The 22,174-nt window shown below is 44.4% G+C and overlaps 1 protein-coding gene across 1 annotated transcript in view; it reads left to right on the top strand.

Moving 5' to 3' along the window:
• CTNND2 (catenin delta 2) overlaps positions 1-22,174 on the top strand; it is a 961,852-nt gene that overhangs the window by 907,282 nt on the left and 32,396 nt on the right. Inside the window, exons 19-20 of the mRNA XM_067030803.1 lie at positions 1,092-1,302; positions 10,631-10,715. Of these exons, the coding sequence (XP_066886904.1) occupies positions 1,092-1,302; positions 10,631-10,715 (296 nt within the window). The remainder of the gene's footprint in view (positions 1-1,091; positions 1,303-10,630; positions 10,716-22,174) is intronic.

Raw genomic sequence — 22,174 nt, 5'->3', positions numbered from 1 at the left:
AGGAAAAGTATTTAAATGGCTTTTAGGAGCTACCTAAATATGTCTAATTGGGGGATGGGAGACAAGGCAGGAATTTAACTTTGGACACATGCCAATTCCACCTGAAAAATTTAAGAACAGATAACTTTGCTACAGGCATTCATTTACTTGGTTCCAGAAGTAAATTAATGGAACAGAATTGGAAGCTGCAGGTGAGATAAATTAATTGTCTTGCAGGGTAATGCCTAAATGGCTTTGTAAACTAAAAGTATTCCATAAAGATGTCATTATAAGTACCTCTATCATGGGGGGTAGCATGATTAATAATGATAAAATGAATTAAGGAAGCAGAGTTGCATTTTATCTTATTTTTTCCACGGGAAGTAAAACATGTCAAATGAGTAAATGTTATATGGTAGAACCGTTCAATAAAATCCCATCAGAGAGACAGATCGATCATCCAGCTACCCTAGTTCAAAGGACACCTAGTTTTATATATGGTTTGTACAGTTTCTCTCCCCTGCTTTAAATGTTTCTCTTTGCTTTATAGGGACCAGAATGCAGATGTCATATATACATCCATTTTTGTGTTTTGACTCTTATTTGTTAAATAATACAAGTCCCAACATATCTCCCGTCAAGGCATTCTCGAGGTTATGTTAGAATTACCCTACGTTTTCCTGACTTCTGTGAACAGCAAGCAGGAGCCCACTGATTGCTAACTTCTCTTGAGTCCTGAGTCCAGGGCCATGGCTGTGTGTTAAGCGCTTCCCACACGTTTCTTCGCAACAGCCTCGTAAGGGAGGTACCATTATTCTTGCTTCGCAATTTAAAAAGCTGAGGCCCAGAGGCAGGAAATAACTTGTCCAAAGAGTCAGTCCCACATCCATCCAGCACCCAAAGTCCGTACATTTGCCGCGAAGAAATACCGTTTTCTCTGTGTATGTGTCCACGGTTACCCCATAAAGAATAATCAGTGACGGGTAACAGACAACACTGCATTAACGTGGCCTCTGGCGTTCTCTTTTTCACCCCCGTCTGCACCTCTCCCTCCACCCTCTTCCTCGCTTTTGACCGCATTTCAACTCTTCCCTTCGTTTTCTTTTCCAAAGGCAAATACGCCATGCGAGACCTGGTCCATCGGCTTCCAGGCGGGAATAACGGCAGCAACGCCGTGAGCAAGGCCATGTCGGACGACACGGTGACAGCCGTGTGCTGCACCCTGCACGAGGTGATCACCAAGAACATGGAGAACGCCAAGGCCTTACGGGACGCCGGGGGCATCGAGAAGTTGGTCGGCATCTCCAAAAGCAAAGGAGACAAGTAAGTCCGACGGTGACTTCCTATCACGCAGAATTGGTACTGCTAGAATCGGTTGTAAGTGTGCCCAGCATTCCCTGGGTATGGGTAACACTACTGAACGTCACTGGGAAGCACTGGTGTCTGATAATCAAGAGAAGGAAAACAGCAGATGGTTTCCAGTCTTCCCACCCCATAGGGAAAGCTGATCTTACTAATAATTTTGATTTGATCAATAACTCATGACTTGGTGAGTCCTGGAATGTTCGTAAGATAGGCTTGACAATCCAGCGTCCAGTCTAGTGACTAGCAAGTTCCTTCCATACAGAAGAGACGACCCTGATTCATGAAGCTATTTGGTGGCGGCTGTTCCTCGGCGGCTGCAAGTCCAAGTGTTGATAATGGATCCACATCCTTTTGTTCTGTGCCTCTTCAGTTCTGCATAGCAGGTCAGGGAGGATGGGGGAGAAAACAGCGTGACGGAGTCAGAGAGAAATCAGCGTCCAGCCAGCACCCTCCCTTACCAGCTGTGCCTTTGGGACAAATTATTGAACTTAACAAGTCACTGTGTTCATACTTTCCAGTCTAAAACTGAGGGAGGGGCTGTCATGAAATATTTCCTGAAAGAAGTAATAATCAAGTCTTAAAGACTGAATAGAAATTTCCAGGGCAGAGGGGATAGAGGCAGTGAGGAAGGAGGGCTTTTATGCCAATGGAATAAAGAGAGAAAAGGCTCCTGTCAAAGGAGCAGCACCACCAGAAACTGGAATGGCCCCAGTTTGATTTAAGAATCGATGGTATCTTACTCTGTGTAACCAAAACATATCTTCACAAGCCACAGTGTCAGTATATCAGCGAGCTGTCCATTTTACAAAAACATTCACTAACCTTAATTCAGTTTTGCCTCCTGGGAGTCCCTTAGTGTAATCAAGTAAGATTAAAAGGGTAAACCTTTCGTCATCAAGGGTCTACTTCTTGACTTTGCATTCCTGGCCGCACCCCTCCATTCCTTTATATCTAAACGCTGAATAATTTTTCTCCTGTTATTAAAGGCTGTGAAGGATGCACTTTGAGACTCTTTGGAAATTCTCTCATTTAATTCAAGATATTATCATTGCATAATAAGTGAAATTTCAGGGCTTCTGTTTAAGCACTCTGAGACCTCCAAATAGGTTCAATGAACAATTGAGGATTAGGATTTGAATACTTTCCTATGTCAATATAGAGAAGCCCCTCTGGACTCGTGTAATAATTGTGCAATGTAGATGGATGGCTTGAATTATATCTTATAATACTTACAGTAAAATGCTTTTCTACATAGGCAGGAAGCCACGTGGTTTTCTTTTTTATATAGCTTCAGTAGACCTTTGGAATCTCTAACTGAAATGCTTACCTGTTTTGAGCATTAAGAACCTAATATGTTGATGCTTTTCTTAAGCAAACACACATGCACACACAGTAAAACCGTAGTCCACAAAAACTCTCTGATATATTTGTCTATATTCATGGGACATTCCAAGACGAAAGTGTTTTCTCTGAATCGTAAGACAGTAGAGCTGTGGGAAGTGGTCACATTAATTCCTTCCATCTGTATGAGCATCCCTACTGGACCTTAAAGAGAAGAGATGCTTTTATCAGCCCTATGGTCAAAGAAAATTATTTGATGAAACTAATTAAAAACTCATTTGAGGAAACCAGCTATGAAACAGTATATATCCACATTGCCAATCCAGAAAATAGTCCTGTTCAGTTTGTTCCCATCTGGATTATTGTTAATGGGAGATTCCTTTCATTACAGATAATCTCAAATCTGTGCTTGAAATTGACTGAAAATTTCCTTATGGGATAGATACTCATTTCATGTCATTGTTTCTTTATTTTTTTCCCCCAGTGTTAGCAGTCTGGATTTATGAGTTTAATAAGCAGTGTGAAATTGCTTTGAGTCAAGCATCTTCCCAGTTATAATTCTCCTGCTTAGTAAGTCTCATCCATTATCTTATGTGGTTTATCTCTTTTATATTTAGTGACTAGTTTGGAGATCAAAACAAGGTTTTCATAACTGGAGATAAGCCTGTCAGCCACCTACACTTCAATTTGATTATTACTTCTCACTGCTCTTAAAATGAATCCAGAAGAATTGCTCTGGATCTTACCACTAAACTCACCATTTATCACTCAATTCTGTCATGATACTAGGCACTGAGACTCCCATGGCCTTCTAGACGGGCTTTAACAAATTAGAAACAACTTTACTGAAAATAGAATTTTTGGAATTGGAGATGATTTAATAATTGGAAAAGGGAGGGATATCAGTTGCCTCTAGTTAAGTTATAAAATGCTTGCAAACTTGCCCTCCTCAAAAAATTATTCAAACTTTTAACTTGGGATCGCATGAGAAAACACAGATGAAAAAAACCTACGTAGCTATGATTCTGCCTTTAACATATTTCTAGCTTTTATTTCTAAATATACCGTGATAGGGGTTCCCAATATACCATGATAGGGGTTCCCTGGTGGCGCAGTGGTTGAGAGTCCACCTGCCGATGCAGGGGACACGGGTTCGTGCCCCGGTCTGGGAAGATCCCACGTGCCGCGGAGCAGCTGGGTCCGTGAGCCATGGCCGCTGAGCCTGCGTGTCCGGATCCTGTGCTCCGCAACGGGAGAGGCCACAACAGTGAGAGGCCCGCGTACCGCAAAAAAAAAAAAAAAAAAAAAAAAAAAAAAAAAAAAAAAGCTGCTATTCATTACATATTCAGAGTCTCTTTCTATTTTGTAACTAAGCAAGGAGTAGAAAAAATATTACACCATCAGAGGAATTTTTGCGTACTAAATATGTTTCAACTATATTATCGCTACCTGAATATTATTAATATGTATTCCTCTAGAGTTGCTTGACATTTGTCATAGAGACATATCTAGCTAGTGGTGATAAACTACAGCAAATAGCATTTAATCTTTGCTCAGCATTGATTATATAAGAGTAACGTGAGGATCATCACAGTTGTAGAGGTTCTCCCCAAGGAGCCTACATCGGGCTCGCCAGCACCAGGAAGACCAGCCCCCAGATGGGAGAGCTGGAGGGACGCCATAGGAAACACAGACTCCGCTCTTAAAGGGCTCACGCAAAATCTCACATACCTCAAAACAGAGCATGCAGAGGCAGCAGTTTGAAAACAGCCTGGGTCAGACCCCTTGCCAATCTTAGAGAGCCTCTCAGAGAGGCAGGAGGCAACTGAGACCCACCACCACCACCGGGGACCGAGATGCTAGCAGCAGGCATTTTGGGGAGCTAGTTCTACCATGAGGACACTGGTGCTAGCAAGTGCCTTTTGGAGTCCTCCCTCTAGTCTGTTAGCATCAGAGGCTTACCTGCCCACCAGCCAGTCAGCCCCAGTCCCAGGACCCCCTACATCGAGCAGCCGGCTGTGTCAGGACCCAGACCTGCCCACCAGCAAGCCAGCAGCCTCCACACAGGCAGGGCCTGGCAGCCAACCGGACCAGGGGCCAGCCCCCCTACCAGTGCACCCACAGTAGTTGGCCCTACCACAAAAGAAGGACCCACACAGACCACAAAGGGGGCACCCCTAGAGCATACATCTCTGTGACCAGAGGAGAGCATGCTGCTGGGCCCCATGGGACATCTCCTGCATAAGACCACATCTCCAAGATCAGGAAATGTAACAGACCTACTTGATACATAGAAATAAAAACAGAGAATAAAGCAAAGTGACAGAGGAATATGTTGCAAATGAAGGAAAACTAAAACTCCAGGAGAAGAACTAAGTGAAATAGAAATAAACAATCCACCCAATAAAGAGTTCAAGGTAATGATCATAACGATGCTCAGGAGAAGAATGAACACAGTGAGAAGTTTAACAGAGAGTTGGAAAATATAAAGAAGAACCAGACAGAACTGAAGAATACAATAACTGAAATAAAAAATACACTAGAAAGAATCAATAGTAGATTAGATGATACAGAGGAATGGATCAGCAGACTGGAAGACAGAGTAGTGGAATTCAACCAAGCTCACCAAATAAAAGAAAATATTTAAATGAGGATAGTTTAAGATACCTTTGGAACAACATTAAGCATACTAATATTCCCATTGTAGGGGTCCAGAAGGAAAGAGAGAAAAGGGGGCAGAGAACTTGTTTGAAAGGATAATAGCTGAAAACTTCTCTGACCTGGGAGAGAAAAAAGACACCCAGGTCCAGGAAGTACAGCAAGACCCAAACTAGATGAACCCAAAGAGGTCCTCACCAAGACACATTGTAATTAAGATGGAAAAAATTAAAGATAAAGAGAGAATCTTAAAAGCAGCAAGGGAAAAGCAACTAAGTATGTACAAGGGAACTCCCATAAGACTCTCAGCTGACTTTTCTACAGAAACTTTGTGGACCAGAAGAGAGTGACATGATATATTCACAGAGATGAAAGGAAAAAACTTCTACAACCCAGAATACTCTATCCACCAAGATTGTCATTCGGATTTGAGTTTTACAGGCAAGAAAAAGCTAAAAGAGTTCAGCACCACTAAACCAGCTTTGCAAGAAATGTTAACGGGACTTCTCTAAGTGGAAAAGAAAAGACCACAAGTAGAAATATGAAAATTACCAAAGGAAAAATGTTATTGATAAATATCCAGTAAAGGTAGTAGATAAACCACTTATAAAACCAGTAGGAAGGTTAGAAAACAGAAGTAGTAAAATCATCTATAACCACAATAAGTAGTTAAGGGATATACAAAACAAAGAAAGATACAAAATATGAAGTAAAAAATATTAAATGTGGAGGAGGGAGATCAAGATGGTGGAGTAGGAGGAAACCAAGCCCACCTCCCCCCAAAAAACACATCAAATCATCTTCATGTGGAGCAGCTCTACTGAAAACAACCTGGAGACTGGCAGAAGGGCTCTTCTTCAACTAAGTCTGTAAAGAAAGATACACACAGAGTCTGTATCTACAGAGGAAGGGAGGAGTTGTGGTCGGGTCAGGACCTGTGCCCTTAGCAGAGGACACAGAAGAAGAAGGAGATATCATGGCCTTAGGGATCGTCCCTGGGCAGCGAGGGGTTCAGATCACACACTGAGCACCCCAGCCCTGGGGTCAGACACCAGGAAGACAAGTTGCCGTACCTGGTTAAACACCAGTAGGATTTACAGAAGAAGAAAACAAGACTCGCTTGTTAACAGCCCATGCACAGACTTGCTTACACCTGGGAATAGCTCAGAGGAAGCAGATTGAAAACTATGTGGGCCTCTAGCTAGTTTCCCAAGACCATGCCAGCCCACACTGGGCACCTGCTCCTGCCCCTCTTGCTCCAGCGCTGCTCTCCACTAGAGCGGAGGCCACCATGACCAAGGAGAGTGTGCACGCTTATAGAGAACAGAGCCAGCTCGGACTAGACCCTCAGGGCTTGTGCTCCAGCCCCTGATAGGGTGGTAACTGCCACTGAGCACAGAAGAAGCCCTGGTTCACACCTGGCTCTGACTCTAAACCCTCCATCTCCAGCCATATCATCCAACAAGGTGGTAGCTTCCGGCACACCCCGGGGGAAGACGTGACCCATGCTCACTTCAGGTCCAGCTCTCCCACCAAATCCACTGGGCACACATGCAAATGGCATAGGGATGCTCCCACACAAGGACAGCCCTTCAAGACTGGGATAGGTAGCTCCTGCACCTAATTTCATAGAGACAGAGAATGTTAAACAAAATGAGAAAACAGAGGAATATGTTTCAAACAAAAGCACAAGAGAAGATGGTGGAAAACAACCCTAATGAAACAGAGAAAAATAGTTTATCAGACAAAGAGTTCAAAACAATAGTAATAAGAATGCTCACTGAGCTCGGGAAGAGACTAGATGAACACAGTGAGAACTTTAACAAGGAACTAGAAAATATAAAAAATAACCAGTCAGACAAAGCTGCAGTCATCAGAACAGTATGGTACTGGAAGAAAAACAGACACATAGATCAATGGAACAGAATAGAAAGCCCAGAAATAAAACCCATGCACTTATGGTCAATTAATATATGACAAAGGAGGCAAGAATATATAATGGAGAAAAAAAGACAGTCTCTTCAATAAGTGATGCTGGGAAAACTGAACAGCTACATGCAGAAGAATGAAACTAGAACATTCTCTAATACCATAAACAAAAATAAACCCAAAATGGATTAAAGACCTAAATGGAAGACCGGAAATCTGAAACTTCTAGAGGAAAACATAGGCAGGACACTCTTTGACATAAGTCATAGCGATATTTTGAGAGGTCTGTCTCCTCAGGCAAAGGAAACAAAAGCAAAAATAAACAAAAGGGACCTAATTAAACTTAAAAGCTTTTGCATAGCAAAGGGGACCATCAACAAAATGAAAAGACAACCTATTGAATATTCACAAATGATATAACCAACAAGGGGTTAATATCCAGTTGTATATATCCAAGATATATATGTGTATATATATATATATATATATATATATATAACATACAACTCAATATCAAAAAAACAACCCAATTAAAAACTAGGCAGAAGACCTCAATAGGCATTTTTCCAAAGAAGACATACAGATGGCCAAGAGGCACATGAAAAGCCGCTCAGCATCACTAATCATCAGGGAAATGCAAATCAAAACCACAATGAGATATCACATCACAGCTGTCAGAATGGCTGTCATCAAAAGGACAAAAATAACAAGTGTTGGCGAGGATGTGGCGGAAAGGGAACCCTCGTATGTTGTTCATGGGAATGTAAATTGGTGCAGCCACTATGGAGAACAGTATGGAGGGTCCTCAAAAAATTAAAAATAGAACCACCGTATGATCCAGCAATTCAAGTTCTGTATATTTTTCCAAAGAAAACAAAAACACTAATTAGAAAAAAATACATGCACTTCAATGTTCATTACAGCATTATTTACAATAGTCAGTATATGGAAACTGCCTAAGTATCTATCGATAGGTGAATGGGTAATGAAGGTGTGAGATAGAGAGATATATAGAGATATATACATAGTGAGAGAGACAGAGACAGAGACTATTACTTGGCCATAAAAAAGAATAAAATCTTGTCATTTGCAACAATATGGATGGACCTAGAGGGTATTATGCTAAGTGAAATAAGTCAGAGAAAGACAAATACCACATGATTTCACTTGTATGTGGAATCTAAAGATCAAAAGAATAAACATAACTAAACAGAAACAGACTCATAGATACAGAGAACAAACAGGTGGTTACCAGAGAGGAGCAGGATGGTAGGATTGGGGGGGGGGGGGAGTGAAATAGGTGAGGAAGATTAAAAGATACAAAATTCCAGTTGCAAAATAAATGAATCATACGGATGACATATACAGCATGGGAAATATAGTCAATAATATTGTAATGACTTTGTGTAGTGACAGTTATCACAGTGGTTATTTTGTAATGTATGCAGATATCGGATCACTAGGAACTAACAGAGGGCTGTCGGTCAATTATAATTCAGTTTTTTAAAAAAGAATAAAGTGTACCTGTGTCTGTATCCGTGCAGAGATCTAAACTTCTCTAAGGCAAAAGAATTTAATACACGTAGAGCATGACACTAGCATAAATGTGAAATCAGTTAGCAACTGTCCATTTTAGTGAACGAAAACATGTATATTACTTAAATACAGCTTATCTCTCACAGAGAAAACATCTTGAAATTTATAAGAACTCTGTATTTTTTTTCTTTTAAAAGTACACGATACAACCCAGAGATTTTCAAACACAGCCAAAGTTGAATTCCACGTCAGCAATAATAATAGTAAGAGTGGATGTTACCGTTTCCAGTAAGTAAACGGATGAAGAACACTGTACGTGGCCAACGTGAAGACCCAGGAAAACAGCAGACATTTAATTGATCCTGTATTAGCATCCCATCCTTTCATTTGCAGGTCCTCACACATCCATTCGCTCTGGCTTTCAAATCCAAGTTCAGCCTGATCCCATTCAACCATCTGCTTACTTTGCATTTTAAAAACCATTTGATGTCAGAAGCACTTTGGATCTCAATTCAGATGTTCTCTTGGAGGGATCTGTGGGCCACTGCACCATGGGCCAGCTTCAGGGGTGGACTTCACTTTGGAGCCTTCATGAGTGGTTATGTCCTGCCCAACTCCAGAAGTCACCACATGGGCCAGGGGTCTGCCAACTGCGACCCACAAGCCATATCCCCCCCACCACCCATTCTTGTAAATAACACTTGATCAGAACACAGCCACTTCCATTCTTTTGTCTATTATTTATGACTCGTCCTGCAATGGCAGAGTTGAGCAGCTGCGACCGAGGCCCTATGGCCCACAAATCACAGAATATTTATTATCTGACCCTTCACAGCCAAAGTGTGCCAGCGCTTGCGATCAGGCCCAGTGTCACAGTAGCCATTCAGGTTGTGCAGCTGTTGTGGACCCAGCCCGTTGGAACAAAGAATCCGCAGGTAGTTAATAGTTGCCCTCACCGCTAGTCAAGGTGACTTCCAAGAATTGGATCGAATTTAATCAGCACGGATGTATTGACCTAGTGTCTGTTCTGAGATGCAGGTGGGCACTGAACCAAAAGGCGAAATATTTAGCTATAGTTTCATAGGGATTTCAAAGCCATGACTCGAAAACTGTGGTAAGAACCACTAGTCCAAAGGTTTTCATGGCCTTACTCTCTCACTCTGATCCAGAGGACAGAACTTTAATTGTACGAAGGGCTTTGTTTATAGATGCTTATCCACGCTCATGCCTCCGTATAAAGGTTAGAGAGTGTGTGTGCCAGTGTGTGCACACGTCAGTTTCATGTCAGTCACTTGTGCTTTTGGCATCATCAGCAAACGGAAAACAAGTGCCTGTAACCCCTCAGGTATGTAGAGCCAACGCTCTACGTGCTCTCACGCTTCAGTTGAGAAAATGAATATCTTTTTTTGCCTTACTTACTACACAGGTGTGAAACAACACTGCCGTCGAAACCCTTTAATCTGGCCTTTCCCAGTCGCTCTCCTTCTCTTCTTTCTGTTCCATTTTGTAGTCCAGCATTAAAAATCTGCATTCTGACTCGTGGGTTTTTTGCATTTGCAGTGCACAGCTCTTGGGTTTGCATTTTGAAAATTCTTTGCCAGATTGCAGTGCCTTCCTGTCTCTCCCCTTGATGGGTACGTAGGTGAGAATGAGGTTGGAGACTGGGGACAGCCATCCCTTGTACTGTCCAGTCTGGAAAAAGAAAAGAGCCAGAAAAGCCATGAAGCTTTTGTTCTTTTTATTCTTGCTGTTTCCTGACAAGTCAATTTGAAGCCCAGCAATCGGGCTCACCATCTTGTGTGTCCTGTCTTTTCTTTATCAGACACTCTCCGAAGGTAATCAAGGCCGCGTCTCAGGTTCTGAACAGCATGTGGCAGTACCGAGATCTGAGGAGTCTCTACAAAAAGGTAAGGTTTGCTTTACCTTCTTGGCTCGTTAGCTGCACACAGGCCCGGAGCCCAAAGACACAATATTTGGTCCTAACGAGATGTGTCATAGATATGAAGGGACCTCGTCTGAGAGTCTGAGCAATTGAAACAAGAGATCAATGAAGAGCAAAAGAAAAGGGTCACCAAGCGTCCCCTGAATATACACTAAGATTCATCAGCTTTCTGGATTGGACAGACCAATAGCCATAGAGAAAATAAGCTTGTTTTTCTGAGCGTCTATATTGTATAATAGACTAAAAAGTAATGAACAGGGGAATTTTGCCAAAAAAAAAAAGAAAAAGAAAAAGAAAAAGAAAAGCATCAACAAGTGTCAATAAATAATGTAGTAATAGTAGAGAGGAGACAGAAAAAAATGTTTAAAGCAGCTCAGGAGGTTGAGAAGAATTGCAGCCCAGGAACATTGAGTAGAGACCCGACAGCCTGCCCCGTGTTCCTAGCCTGAGACCCTGACCTAGTTACTGATCAGGTCGAAGGGCTGATGATCCTCATGACAGCCGTAGTTCATAGCAAGAGGCTGGGCACTCGTTCAGTAGACTCTCCCCAGGCCGGCAGGAATTTATATCATACGTTTCAAAGGAGACTTCATCCCCAAAATGGTTTAAAAATAAACCTTAAGAGCAAAAGGTCACATCTAGAGATTTTAATTCTACACCTCATTCCCAAATGCTGCTAAACAAAAGATGCATGCTTTTCTTGTTTGCTTGGGAGGGGAGAGAGTCCTTCAAGAACATCTCCCAGAAGTTGTCGTTTTGTTGTTACCAGACCGGCAAATGCGAGTGGTTTAAATGATCGGAGATCCCAGGATAGATGAGTTAACAACTGGGGCAGAGAACACCACTGACAGATTGGCAGGGAGAATAGCCTACGCGTTGATCTCCGTAGGATTTCAGAAAACGTGAACAGGGCTTCCATCAACAGCTGCCCAAAGCACCTCCTTGCAGCCCCTGGCAGCCTGCGTGGAGGAGGGGGCGGGGAGCCGAAAGTCATTGCCACCTTGGGCCGCAGCCTCCCAGTCTTGGGATCGGGAGGTGGGGTCACAGCAAGAGACTCACATCAGAGGGGGCAAGACCCATCTTGCCAGAGGGAAAATTCGTCATTTTCTAAGCCAGTGGGAGAAAGTAAATATTTAATACTGGTCCTACTAAGTTAGTCTATTTCTAGACTTCCCCGAGGTCTTCCTGTTTCCCCTAAGCATTCATTACTTTGTACTTTAAAGTTTAGCCCATATATTTCAACATTCTCTTTCAAGATTTTTCTGTTCCTTAAGAGGAAGTATGTTTAGGCTGAAACATTGCAAAATTAAGGGTTAGGGGAGTGTTCTGGATTAATTATATCCTTTCCTACGTATCTTGCTGTTCATCAAAAGTGTTTGGGGTTCCATTCTGTTTGAAATGCACATCCCAGCATTCCTACCTGGTTCCTTCCAGGACTCTTCCAGGAGACAAATGAATTCTCTCCCAGGACAGGATCCTTCAGCTAAACAGGCAGCCAGACATGAAGAACACGCTATAAATTAGAAAAGAGCTGGTCGTTCTGAATCGGTGGCTCCAGAAGTTCAATGAAATATTACTGCCTCAAATAAACTCCGCTTTCCCTCGGATCTCGGACATCTCTTTGCTGAAATGCACCTTCTCATACTTCTGTGCTTTGGAGGGAAACGGCTTTTAGAGAGTCTACAAGTTATTTGTTGAATAGTAGTATGAGTTTTCCATCTTAGTTTTTTTCTGTGTTGGTAGTAGGGTTCAGAAAGTGTAATTGTCTCTCTCTTTCCGTGAAAAAAAAAAGAAAGAATGTGTTGACAGAAATTTAATGGAGCTAAAACTCAAGAGCTAAAGAGGGTTTAAAATGTGGTTCATGTGAGGAGACTCAAGAAAGATGGGCTGGAGAAGCTGATGGTGATGTTTTTCATTGACCCAGGATTTTAAAATATTGAGAAAGAGCTGTTCTTTTTTTTTTGGTTGCATTGGGTTGCTGTTCAGGGGCTACTCTTCATTGCGGTGTGCGGGCTTCTCATTGCAGAGCACGGGCTCTAGGTACACGGGCTTCAGTAGTTGCGGCACGTGGGCTCAGTAGTTGCAGCACCCGGGCTTCAGTAGTTGTGGCTCGCGGGCTCTAGAGCGCAGGCTCGGTAGTCATGGCACACAGGCTTAGTTGCTCTGCGGCATGCGGGATCTTCCCGGACCTGGGCTCGAACCTGTGTCCCCTGCATCGGCAGGCTGATTCTAACCACTGTGCCACCAGGGAAGTCCCAAGAGATGTTCTTAATAACTTCCATATTATGCAGTCGTGATATGGAATGAGGACTTCATGCTCAGTATAAGTGCTGCTAATAGCAAAGCTCAAAAGGCACAGAAGCTTTTCTTTTTTGACAGGTCCTTTGGTGAGAAAACCCAAATTCATTCATCCTTGTGAATTGTTTTTAATCAGCAGGACAATAGATTTCCATTTTGTTCTTCATTGACAATTAATATATCATTTTAAAAATGCCTGATCCATGTCTTTTAATTATCCATGCTTCAAATCTATTTATAAACACCTACTATAGGCTTAGAAAAGGAAGAATTCCAAAGAAAACATGACTCGTAGAGCAGCTACTGTGGATAAAAATGCAATATAGAACAACGATCGGCAACTACGTTAGATTCAGAGTTATGTACACAGGTTTACTGGGTAAATTAAGAGAAGGAAAATTATAGAGCAAAACCTTGAATCTGTAGAGTGCGCATAAGTTAGGAGGTAAGAGGAAAGGGCGTTATGTCTAAGAGGAAAAACACGAGTAGAGAGATGGAAGTTGAAACTAAAATGGCATATCTATGAGACAGAATTAAAGGTCCGTCTGGCACTGGCTTATTTCCTCCTTGGACCCAAGCACAGAGGCCAGAATCACAATTCATTAGCTCAGCTGCTTTATTTTACTTAGAAATCCATTTAATACATCAGAATATTCTTTTGGCCGGGAGTGCTGACCAAATTATGTTGGATTCCCGATACATTGTGAGCCAAAACATTTGCATTATCCAAATCTTCAACTTCAGGGAGGCCTGCACTTCTGATTTTCTCCCCTAAGGGAAAATAAATAACTGAAGAAGAATGTTATCACCGGCAGGCTAAAATAATGCATCACGTTTTTGTATTTCTTTTAAACCAATCCTTATGATTAGATAACCACAGAGAGAACTTTAAAATGTCTTTATCATCTGTATTTTTGCAGAGGATGTTTTCTAAAGGAAAAGAAGATGAGCCTTGGAACAGACTTGATAAAGGGATAAAAGAAAAGCAGGAGATCAAAAGTTCTTGACTTTTTTGAACATTGGTACTTTAAAAAAACGAGGTCACTGACACAGTAGAGTGATTATGTTTGACTATGGTATGGTCTGTTGGGACAACTCGTTTTGGAAGGAGATAAATTCGCTGGGGGTGTGTATGTACAATTATTATAGAAATCACCTCTTACAAACCCTTATATAATACCTTAATCCTGTGTACATCTCCAAAAAATCGTTTTTGGTTAGGACCCAGGCTAAGCCACTCTAACAGAGAGACTCAGAAATACAGGAGCTCCAGCTAAACAGGCCTCTCTTTCCCTCTCATGGAACTGTAGCTGGTGAGGCAGGTGGTCCAGGGTCAGCAGGTAACCCTGGGACCCGTCTTGTTACTCTGCCTTGTACTAGGCTGTCATCCTTGCCTGTGTGGACAAAGCTCCCTAGCTTAGCTCTTGCCCTCTCATTCCAGCCCGTAGGAAGAGAGAGAGGATGCGTGAGGGCAAGTCACGCCCTTTGAAGCAAGCAGCAAACTCCTGCTCTCCTCCCAGGAGCAGGAACTCGGGCATGTGGCCGCAGCCAGGTACCCAGCTGTGAGGGAGGACAGAAAAAGTGGGCCGCCGTGATACCTGCTAAAACTTGGTAGCAGGAGGAAAGGAGTTATTTTGCTAAAAGAAGAAAGGCAGTATCAGCTCCAGCAGTCATTTGCTTTTGTTCAAATATCTTAAATATTCATTGTAATCACTACCTAATGGGGCATTTGATTCCATTTCAGGGTGACCATGATTTTTCAGAACTTATTACATTAAGCAAAAATCTCCCTATCTGCAACATCTGCCCTCCAACCGCATACTAAAAAGTCTAATTTCTCTTCTCTGTGATAGCCTTCCTGTTTCTGAAATTAACCAACTCTGTACAAGGCCATCCCTTCTCAGTTGCAGGGATAGCAACATTTATCATTATTACAACTGTTGACTGAAAAAAAAAAAGCACAACCTAAAAGTAAAAAGTTACGTTTTATCCGGTGTACAAAACTGAGGACTTAAGCCTGGGACCCCGCATCTCAGATCACTCTGAGGGACTGCTCCAGAGAGGTAAGAGGGCGGCCAGGATACACAGGAGTTTCTGCAACGAAGACCAGGTAGCTAGAATATCAAAAGATGACTGTTAATTAAAGAAAACCAGACATCTCAAGTGAAGGAGCTTAGCGCTTTTCTGTGTATGGGAAGATGCGAGAGTCTGGGCTCACGGAAATCATTGCTTTGATGTGCACCTCAGCTCCCTGGGGCCAGCATCCTGTGCTTTCTCATCCTGAGCGTCCTCAGGGGGCACCGTCAGGGGTAGTGGCAGCGGCCGACTGCTAGATGGGGGGCATCTTACCTCCATCCTGAGTTCCCTCAGGGCTCACTGTCAGGGCGGCTGTAATGTGAGGCCTCGATGGCTGCAGCATCCTTTGCTTACTGACATGGCAGGCGATATTTTTCATTCACGCAGCTCATGCTCGGTTGTAATATATCAGTGTCTCCACGACCTTCACCATTGCTATGACTTTCCTCCACGTGCGTGCAAGTTTGCCATCATCCCTTTGGTCATGTAGCACCCCAAAATGAATACGTTCCTCCAAGTGTATTTGCAGGAGAAGAAAGAGGATAATGAGACTCTACTTGCCTGGTGTTGGGCACTGAACTTCAACTAATGAAGCCTGGGAGTGTATGGGCTCCTGGGAGGCTCCTTGTACTAGCTGGTGAAGTGCAAAGAGCACAGGACTTAGAAGCAAACAGCCAGAGGTTAAAGGCACAGCCCTGCCACTTACTAGCGGCATGGCCTTGGGCAAGTTACGTGAGCCTCGACTCAGGGCAGTCCTGTGGCCCACGCCTCAGAGGGGCAGGGAGCCTTCACCGGGCCTCACAGGCGGGGGGACCAGAGAAGTGCTGGTGTTGTCTTGTATCCAGCTATCTGAACCTGGTGGGAAGGTTCCTGACATAGAGTCTCCAGAAAAGTAAAGAACCTCTAGAAATGGTCTAGAATGGACCTCTGTGATGCCTTCCTTCTGCTTTACGTATCGGAGCCTGTAACTTTCCTCAACCCTTGCATCCGAGAACCATCACACCTTCTCCTGGAGACTGCGGGCATCTCCCCATTGGTCCCATTCCTGTCCCCTGCTGTCCCTATCCGTGAAGTAAGCGCCATACACCTGCCTGGCCACATCGCTGTTGACCTCCAAGGGGACGGAGGTCATCTCAGAGCTTTGTCAGCTGGAGAGTCTCATACCGGCGGGAGTTAACTGCTGCGAATCCTAGAACAGCTCTCTCATGCCGTTCGGCTGGCAAATGCGCTTTGCTGTCCTGTCCACAGGCAGCTGGACGTTTGGATCCTAGTCTTTCCTTTCATCATCGCCGTTGTTGTTCACCTCCACCTACATTTTCACGATTCCCTTTCTTTGTTCGTCTTCCCTCTTTCCAGCCCCTCGATGCCTAATCCAGTGCCCCCTTCCCACGGTCTTTCTCCTAAGCAGCGGTGCCAGCCAACGATGCCGGCAACGTCTGCACAGCCCCAAAGGGAGGACTCTTGGTGGGGTGTAGGTCAACCAAACTACACCAATAGGGTTTTGTAGGAAGCCCAGTAGTGACAGGGAAAGTTGTCAGGGTTTCAGAGGTAGCTGGAACGCCTTTATTCCATTTTAGTGCGGAATTTGTGTACGTGGCAGGTCGAGGACGCTGAAGACATGCTCGTTGGATTGAGGGTGGCGCAGAGCGCTGGAATGAGAAGGGGTGAGGTCAGGCCCCAGCTTAGGAAACAGCGTGCCGTGTCCCTCCGACGAGAGCCCCTGCCGTGACCCTATACGTTGATAGTTTGAAAATGTGATAAACAGCGTCACTCGGTCACTCGTGGAAAGTCTCCCGACTCCCGTGACACCATTGTCCCCTGAGTTGCCTCAGGCTCTCTGGTTGTCCCTCCTGCATCCTTTATGGGCTCGTCTTCCTGTTCATTCCCTAAATGTTGGTGTCACTCAGGGCTCTGTGTTTAGATCTTTCTCATCTCGCACACGGCCTCTTGCTGGGTGTCTGGAGCCCTTCCTTGGGTTCAGTTCCCAGCCACGTGTAGCGGTCTCCCGCATCCCTTTCTCCAGGCCCGGCCTCTCCATAGATCTAGCCATCCTCTAGATGACCTACTCAGGTGCCTGCAGCGCCTCACACGAGCCCACTGTTCCTGGATCCAGCTCCTCTCCCTGCGTTCTCTGATCACAGCCTCACCAGGACCCAGGAACAACCACTGGCTCTTCCTCTCCTTCACACATCTGCGTCGGACCCACCAGACAACCCCAGTCTTCTGTCTCCATCCATCTCTCTCCACGGTCATGGCCATGGAAAGCTGCTTCCGTCTTCTGGATTACCAACCCCCATCCTAACCGGTCTCCGTGCCTTCTGGCTTCCTCCACTCCTGTCTGTTCTCCAAAGGGCAGCCGGGGTGAACTTCCTAGAAAGCACATCTGATTAAATTTACTACTGCACCTCTCAGTGGCTGCCACTGCTCGCAGGAAGAAACCCAGACATCTTAGCGCGGCCCGTGCGACCTCTCAGGTGCAGCCGCAGCCTGGCTCTCCATTTAATCCCTGTCGCTGCCTGCACTCAGCCACCGGCTGTACCTGACTTCTGTGCCCCCAGTTCCCTCTCCCTCCTTCCCTCCCACTCTGTGGAGCCTTTCCAAACATCTGTACCCCACCTTCCACCCTACCGGCCTCCCTGAATATTGTTTTTTTAACATCACCTCCCGTGAAAATCACTTTTCCGACCTCTTCACCACATCTGAATTAAGATCATTCCATCTGAAATAATTGTAGAGCAAATTAATTTAGATGAATGATAACTGAATCACTTTGCTGTACACTGGAAATGGACACAACATTGTAAATCAACAATACTTCAGGGGCTTCCCTGGTGGCGCAGTGGTTGAGGGTCCGCCTGCCGATGCAGGGGACGCGGGTTCATGCCCCGGTCCGGCAAGATCCCACATGCTGCGGAGCGGCCGGGCCCGTGAGCCATGGCCGCTGAGCCTGCGCGTCCGGAGCCTGTGCTCCGCAACGGGAGAGGCCACAGCAGTGAGAGGCCCGCATAGCACAAAAAAAACCCCCAATACTTCAATAGAAAGAAATAAATTTTCAATTCAAACTTTTAAAGAATGACTTTTAAGCATCATAAAGAGCATGAACTTAGAGCTAAAAATTGTGCAACATAATGGTGCTATAATATTTAATAACTAGATAAGATTTATTTGTACTTTCATAGAAAAAACAATTTTCCCTCTTGGTTCAGACATTAATTTGGAGAGGATGTGTATGTATTACAAACTTACATTACAAGTCATTTCTTCATAGAAATTGCAGTGAGACTTGCCCCTAACTGTAGCTTAATTAATGTCAACTCCTAATGAACGGAATTCTGAATGGATAACTTAAATGTATGTTACACAAAGTGAACAAATGCTCCCTGAAAAAGACTGTGTGACTATGTGCTCGAAAACAAGAATGAAGTAAATGAAATAAGTTAAATGAAGCATGTCTACATCTTTGGCACAAATAATGTAGATGGTTTAACTTTTTTAAAAAATTGCAGTTTAGGGACTTCCCTGGTGGCACGGTGGTTAAGAATCCGCCTGCCAATGCAGGGGACACGGGTTCGAGCCCTGGTCCGGGAAGATCCCACATGCCGCGGAGCAAGTAAGCCCGTGCACCACAACTACTGAGCCTGCGCTCTAGAGCCCACGAATCATAACTGCTGAGCCCACGTGCCACAACTAATGAAGCCCACGCACCTAGAGCCCGGGCTCCGCAACAGTAGAAGCCACCTCAATGAGAAGCCTGCGCACCGTAACGAAGACCCAACGCAGCCAAAAATAAATGAATAAAATAAATAAATTTATTTTTAAAAAATTGCAGTTCATACTTACTTTGATTTCTCTGTTTCTGCAAACTTCTAAATTTCCCGCTTGGCTACCAGTGTCCGGAAGGTTGTCAATGCAGCCATCAGCTTAGTGACAAGAAAAATTGACGTTGATCTCATTCCCAGCCAGTACAGATCACTGCTGGTCTTCGTGAGACGTTAGGTCCAAGACCAATATGGTGGGGCTTCCTAAACACAAATTCCATTAACAGGCTTTGGTTTTAAAATTGGTGTGGCCCATTTTGCTTTCCAATGTTATTTACATAGCAGTCACTTAAAATGTAAACTTGTTGGGCTTCCCTGGTGGCGCAGTGGTTGAGAGTCCGCCTGCCGATGCGGGGGACGCGGGTTCGTGCCCCGGTCCGGGAAGATCCCACGTGCCGCGGAGCGGCTGGGCCCGTGAGCCACGGCCACTGGGCCTGCGCGTCCGGAGCCTGTGCTCCGCAATGGGAGAGGCCACAACAGTGAGAGGCCCGCGAACCGCAAAAAAGAAAAAAAAAATGTAAACTTGTTTATCACTTGAACTCAGACTTGAACAAGATTTAGCATATGATTCTTAGGCTTTGAATCAAAATCTTCTTTCAATTCTAGTTAAATAGTTCTATGTTAATGTTTAATTATCAGAAATGCAAACAAGATCTTCACATGTGCTCTCACGTTGGGACAAAATAACCTCTTATTAAAGAATTACAGCCAGCGTGCCCGAATGTTGCACGGGATGGTGGTTAATTCCTACCCGGTCGTGGTCGGCCCCGAGATCAAGGCGCCAGCCAGGAGGTCCCCTGCCAACTCCCATGACATCTGCCTTATGTAGGACATGTTCCTAGAGTCCCAGGGTGAACCTGCCAGCCCAGCACAGCAGCTTTTTGTCCTTCCCCGGCTCCCATCTGCACCTTCAGACAAGCACTGGTCTCTGGGTCTCAATGGTACTCAGCGGGTGAGGCCCCTCTGCCTCAGCAAAGACCCTTGGGAACTCCAGGCCACCCTAGAAGGTCCTGAGAAAAGCCACAATAGCAACATGGAGTCATCTCAGGCCGTCCTGTGTGACACCATGGGAACCTTTCTCAGGGTGACGGATTTACGGGAAGTCGTGGAGCTCCAGGTACAATGAATCTGCTCTGTCCTCTGAGGCACAGACGCGTCCTGAGATGGAGTGAAGAAGTAGCAGGAAGCCTCAGGGCATCACGGTGAGAATGCCTTGGGTACCAGAAGACGGTGACGTTGACTGAGGGGGCACCACCTCTGTTCTACTGTCTTGCTTCTCCATGGGCGGCTCGCCAGGAAAACATGCTGAGCCTTTAAAAGAGACGCTGGAAAGTCATCATGGAAAGGGACAGGGCGGCCCCTATTGTCAAGTGGACAGTTTGTCCAGTGTTCGGCTTACAATGCTGAAGTTCATTATTTTGCTCCAAGTATCTCAAAGGGCTTCAGAGAGAAGAGCATCTGCTCAGCCACTCTATGAGCGAATTAAAATCCTGCGTTCATAAAGGCAGGGATCAAATCAAAGACAACTCAGAGGTCAGAATCCAACCTGTTGACAATCACCAGGTTTCGAAACCAGACTCATTTTACCTCCACTAATTGTCGTGTCCCCGCGTTTCTACAGTCGTGTTCCTGGAGGGCACCCTATCCCCCTCCCCACCTCGTGAAACGTTGGGATCTTGCACGGTGAGCTTGTCTCAAAGAATGCCCAACCACCTGTGCTGGAAACAGAAAAAGGTGGTGTTTCTGCGGATAGCGATATTGTATTCACTGTTGCCATTTGGATGAGAGAAAGAAAGCATAAAACGAATCTTTAAAGACAGACTCTCAGGCTGCGGGTACCATTCAGCCGGTGAGTAATGAGCTTGATGGGAGTGGAGTCATGCCCTTCACGGCCTGAATTGCACAGGACTCTCTTTTCTTACTGCCATGGGATTCATTTCATTGGCCCTTGCCACCACTGCACTCACAAAACAAGAAATCAATAAGTAATTATGGGTAGGGAAGGGGGCGCCTGCAGATTTCCTCAAATGGGCAAACTGCAGTGGATGAGAGAGTGGACACAGCGCTCCGTGTTGTCTTTCGCCGCTTCCAGGAGACTGGCCTCTATACCTAGATGAGCCAGTGGTACTGATCCCTGCGAACCGAAGTCACATTTCAAGCTTCACATCCCCCATCACCCTCACCTGCTGGATATTTAAAAATCAATACTGGATTGCAGCGAGAACTAGAAAGATATTTTGAAATACTGTCGAGGAAAAAAGCACAACGTGATCAAAATTCAAAATTTTGATCTTTAAGCTTTGCAGCAAGAAGAGCAAGAAACACTTTTATACTCGCTTGAGCATGTTGCCATTTTGAAAATTAAGAGATCTTTACTTGGGGAGTATCTAAGATGGTGATAGAAAGGTGGTAAATCCTCTATAGAAATAAATTAAACGACTGAATGTAGAGCTGTCATTTTAGCAAGGAAATTGCCTACCAGGAATTTATTCATCTTTCTACTGTGCTGGAAAATTCTCCACCCAGAGATGACCGGAAGGACGTGAAGACTTTTGGCCAGACTCTTAAACAACCTGAGTGCAGTGTCCTCGAGACTCAACATCGTAGCTCCTTGAGTTCTTTCTTTTCTAAATCACTGCGTGCCAAGCTGGGGTAGGAAACAGAAAGGCTGAGGTTAAACTCAGCTATGACATACATTCGCGTGTTGATTTTTGTATCGACAGATAAGGTCCTCCTTCATGAGGTCTCCTAACCTCTCGGAGACAATTTGCAGACACTAATCATATGATATCTGTCCAAAAACAAAGGCACGAATGGGAACAGAAGCAAAAATCAATTGGGCAAAAGTGGAAATCGATGCACATGGCAGTTTCTAAACAAGAAGTGAGTAGTTAGAGCTGTTGTGAGACTGGACCTCCAAGTTGGGGAAAATCCTCGCGAGCGGTGTCCAAGCTGAATGGTTCCCTCCTGCCTCTGCTCTGCCAGGTGGCTTTACTGTAACATTTTAAATCAGAACCTCCGAAAATACCCCAGAGACAAAAAGCAGAGGAAAAGGATTGAATCAGGAACTAGAAAACTCACTAAGCTTTTTTTTTTTTTCTTGGAAGTATAATTGATTTACAATGTCATGTTAGTTTCAGGTGTACAGCAGGGTGATTCACTTATACATATGTATACAGTTATATATATATATGTATGTATACATACACGTACATACATGTATATGTATGTG

Source organism: Kogia breviceps, chromosome 4 (genome assembly GCF_026419965.1).
Source record: "Kogia breviceps isolate mKogBre1 chromosome 4, mKogBre1 haplotype 1, whole genome shotgun sequence".
NCBI classification, from domain to species: domain Eukaryota; kingdom Metazoa; phylum Chordata; class Mammalia; order Artiodactyla; family Physeteridae; genus Kogia; species Kogia breviceps.
The sequence above is the reverse complement of the archived record's forward strand: the minus strand, read 5'-3'. Positions and strand labels throughout refer to the sequence as shown.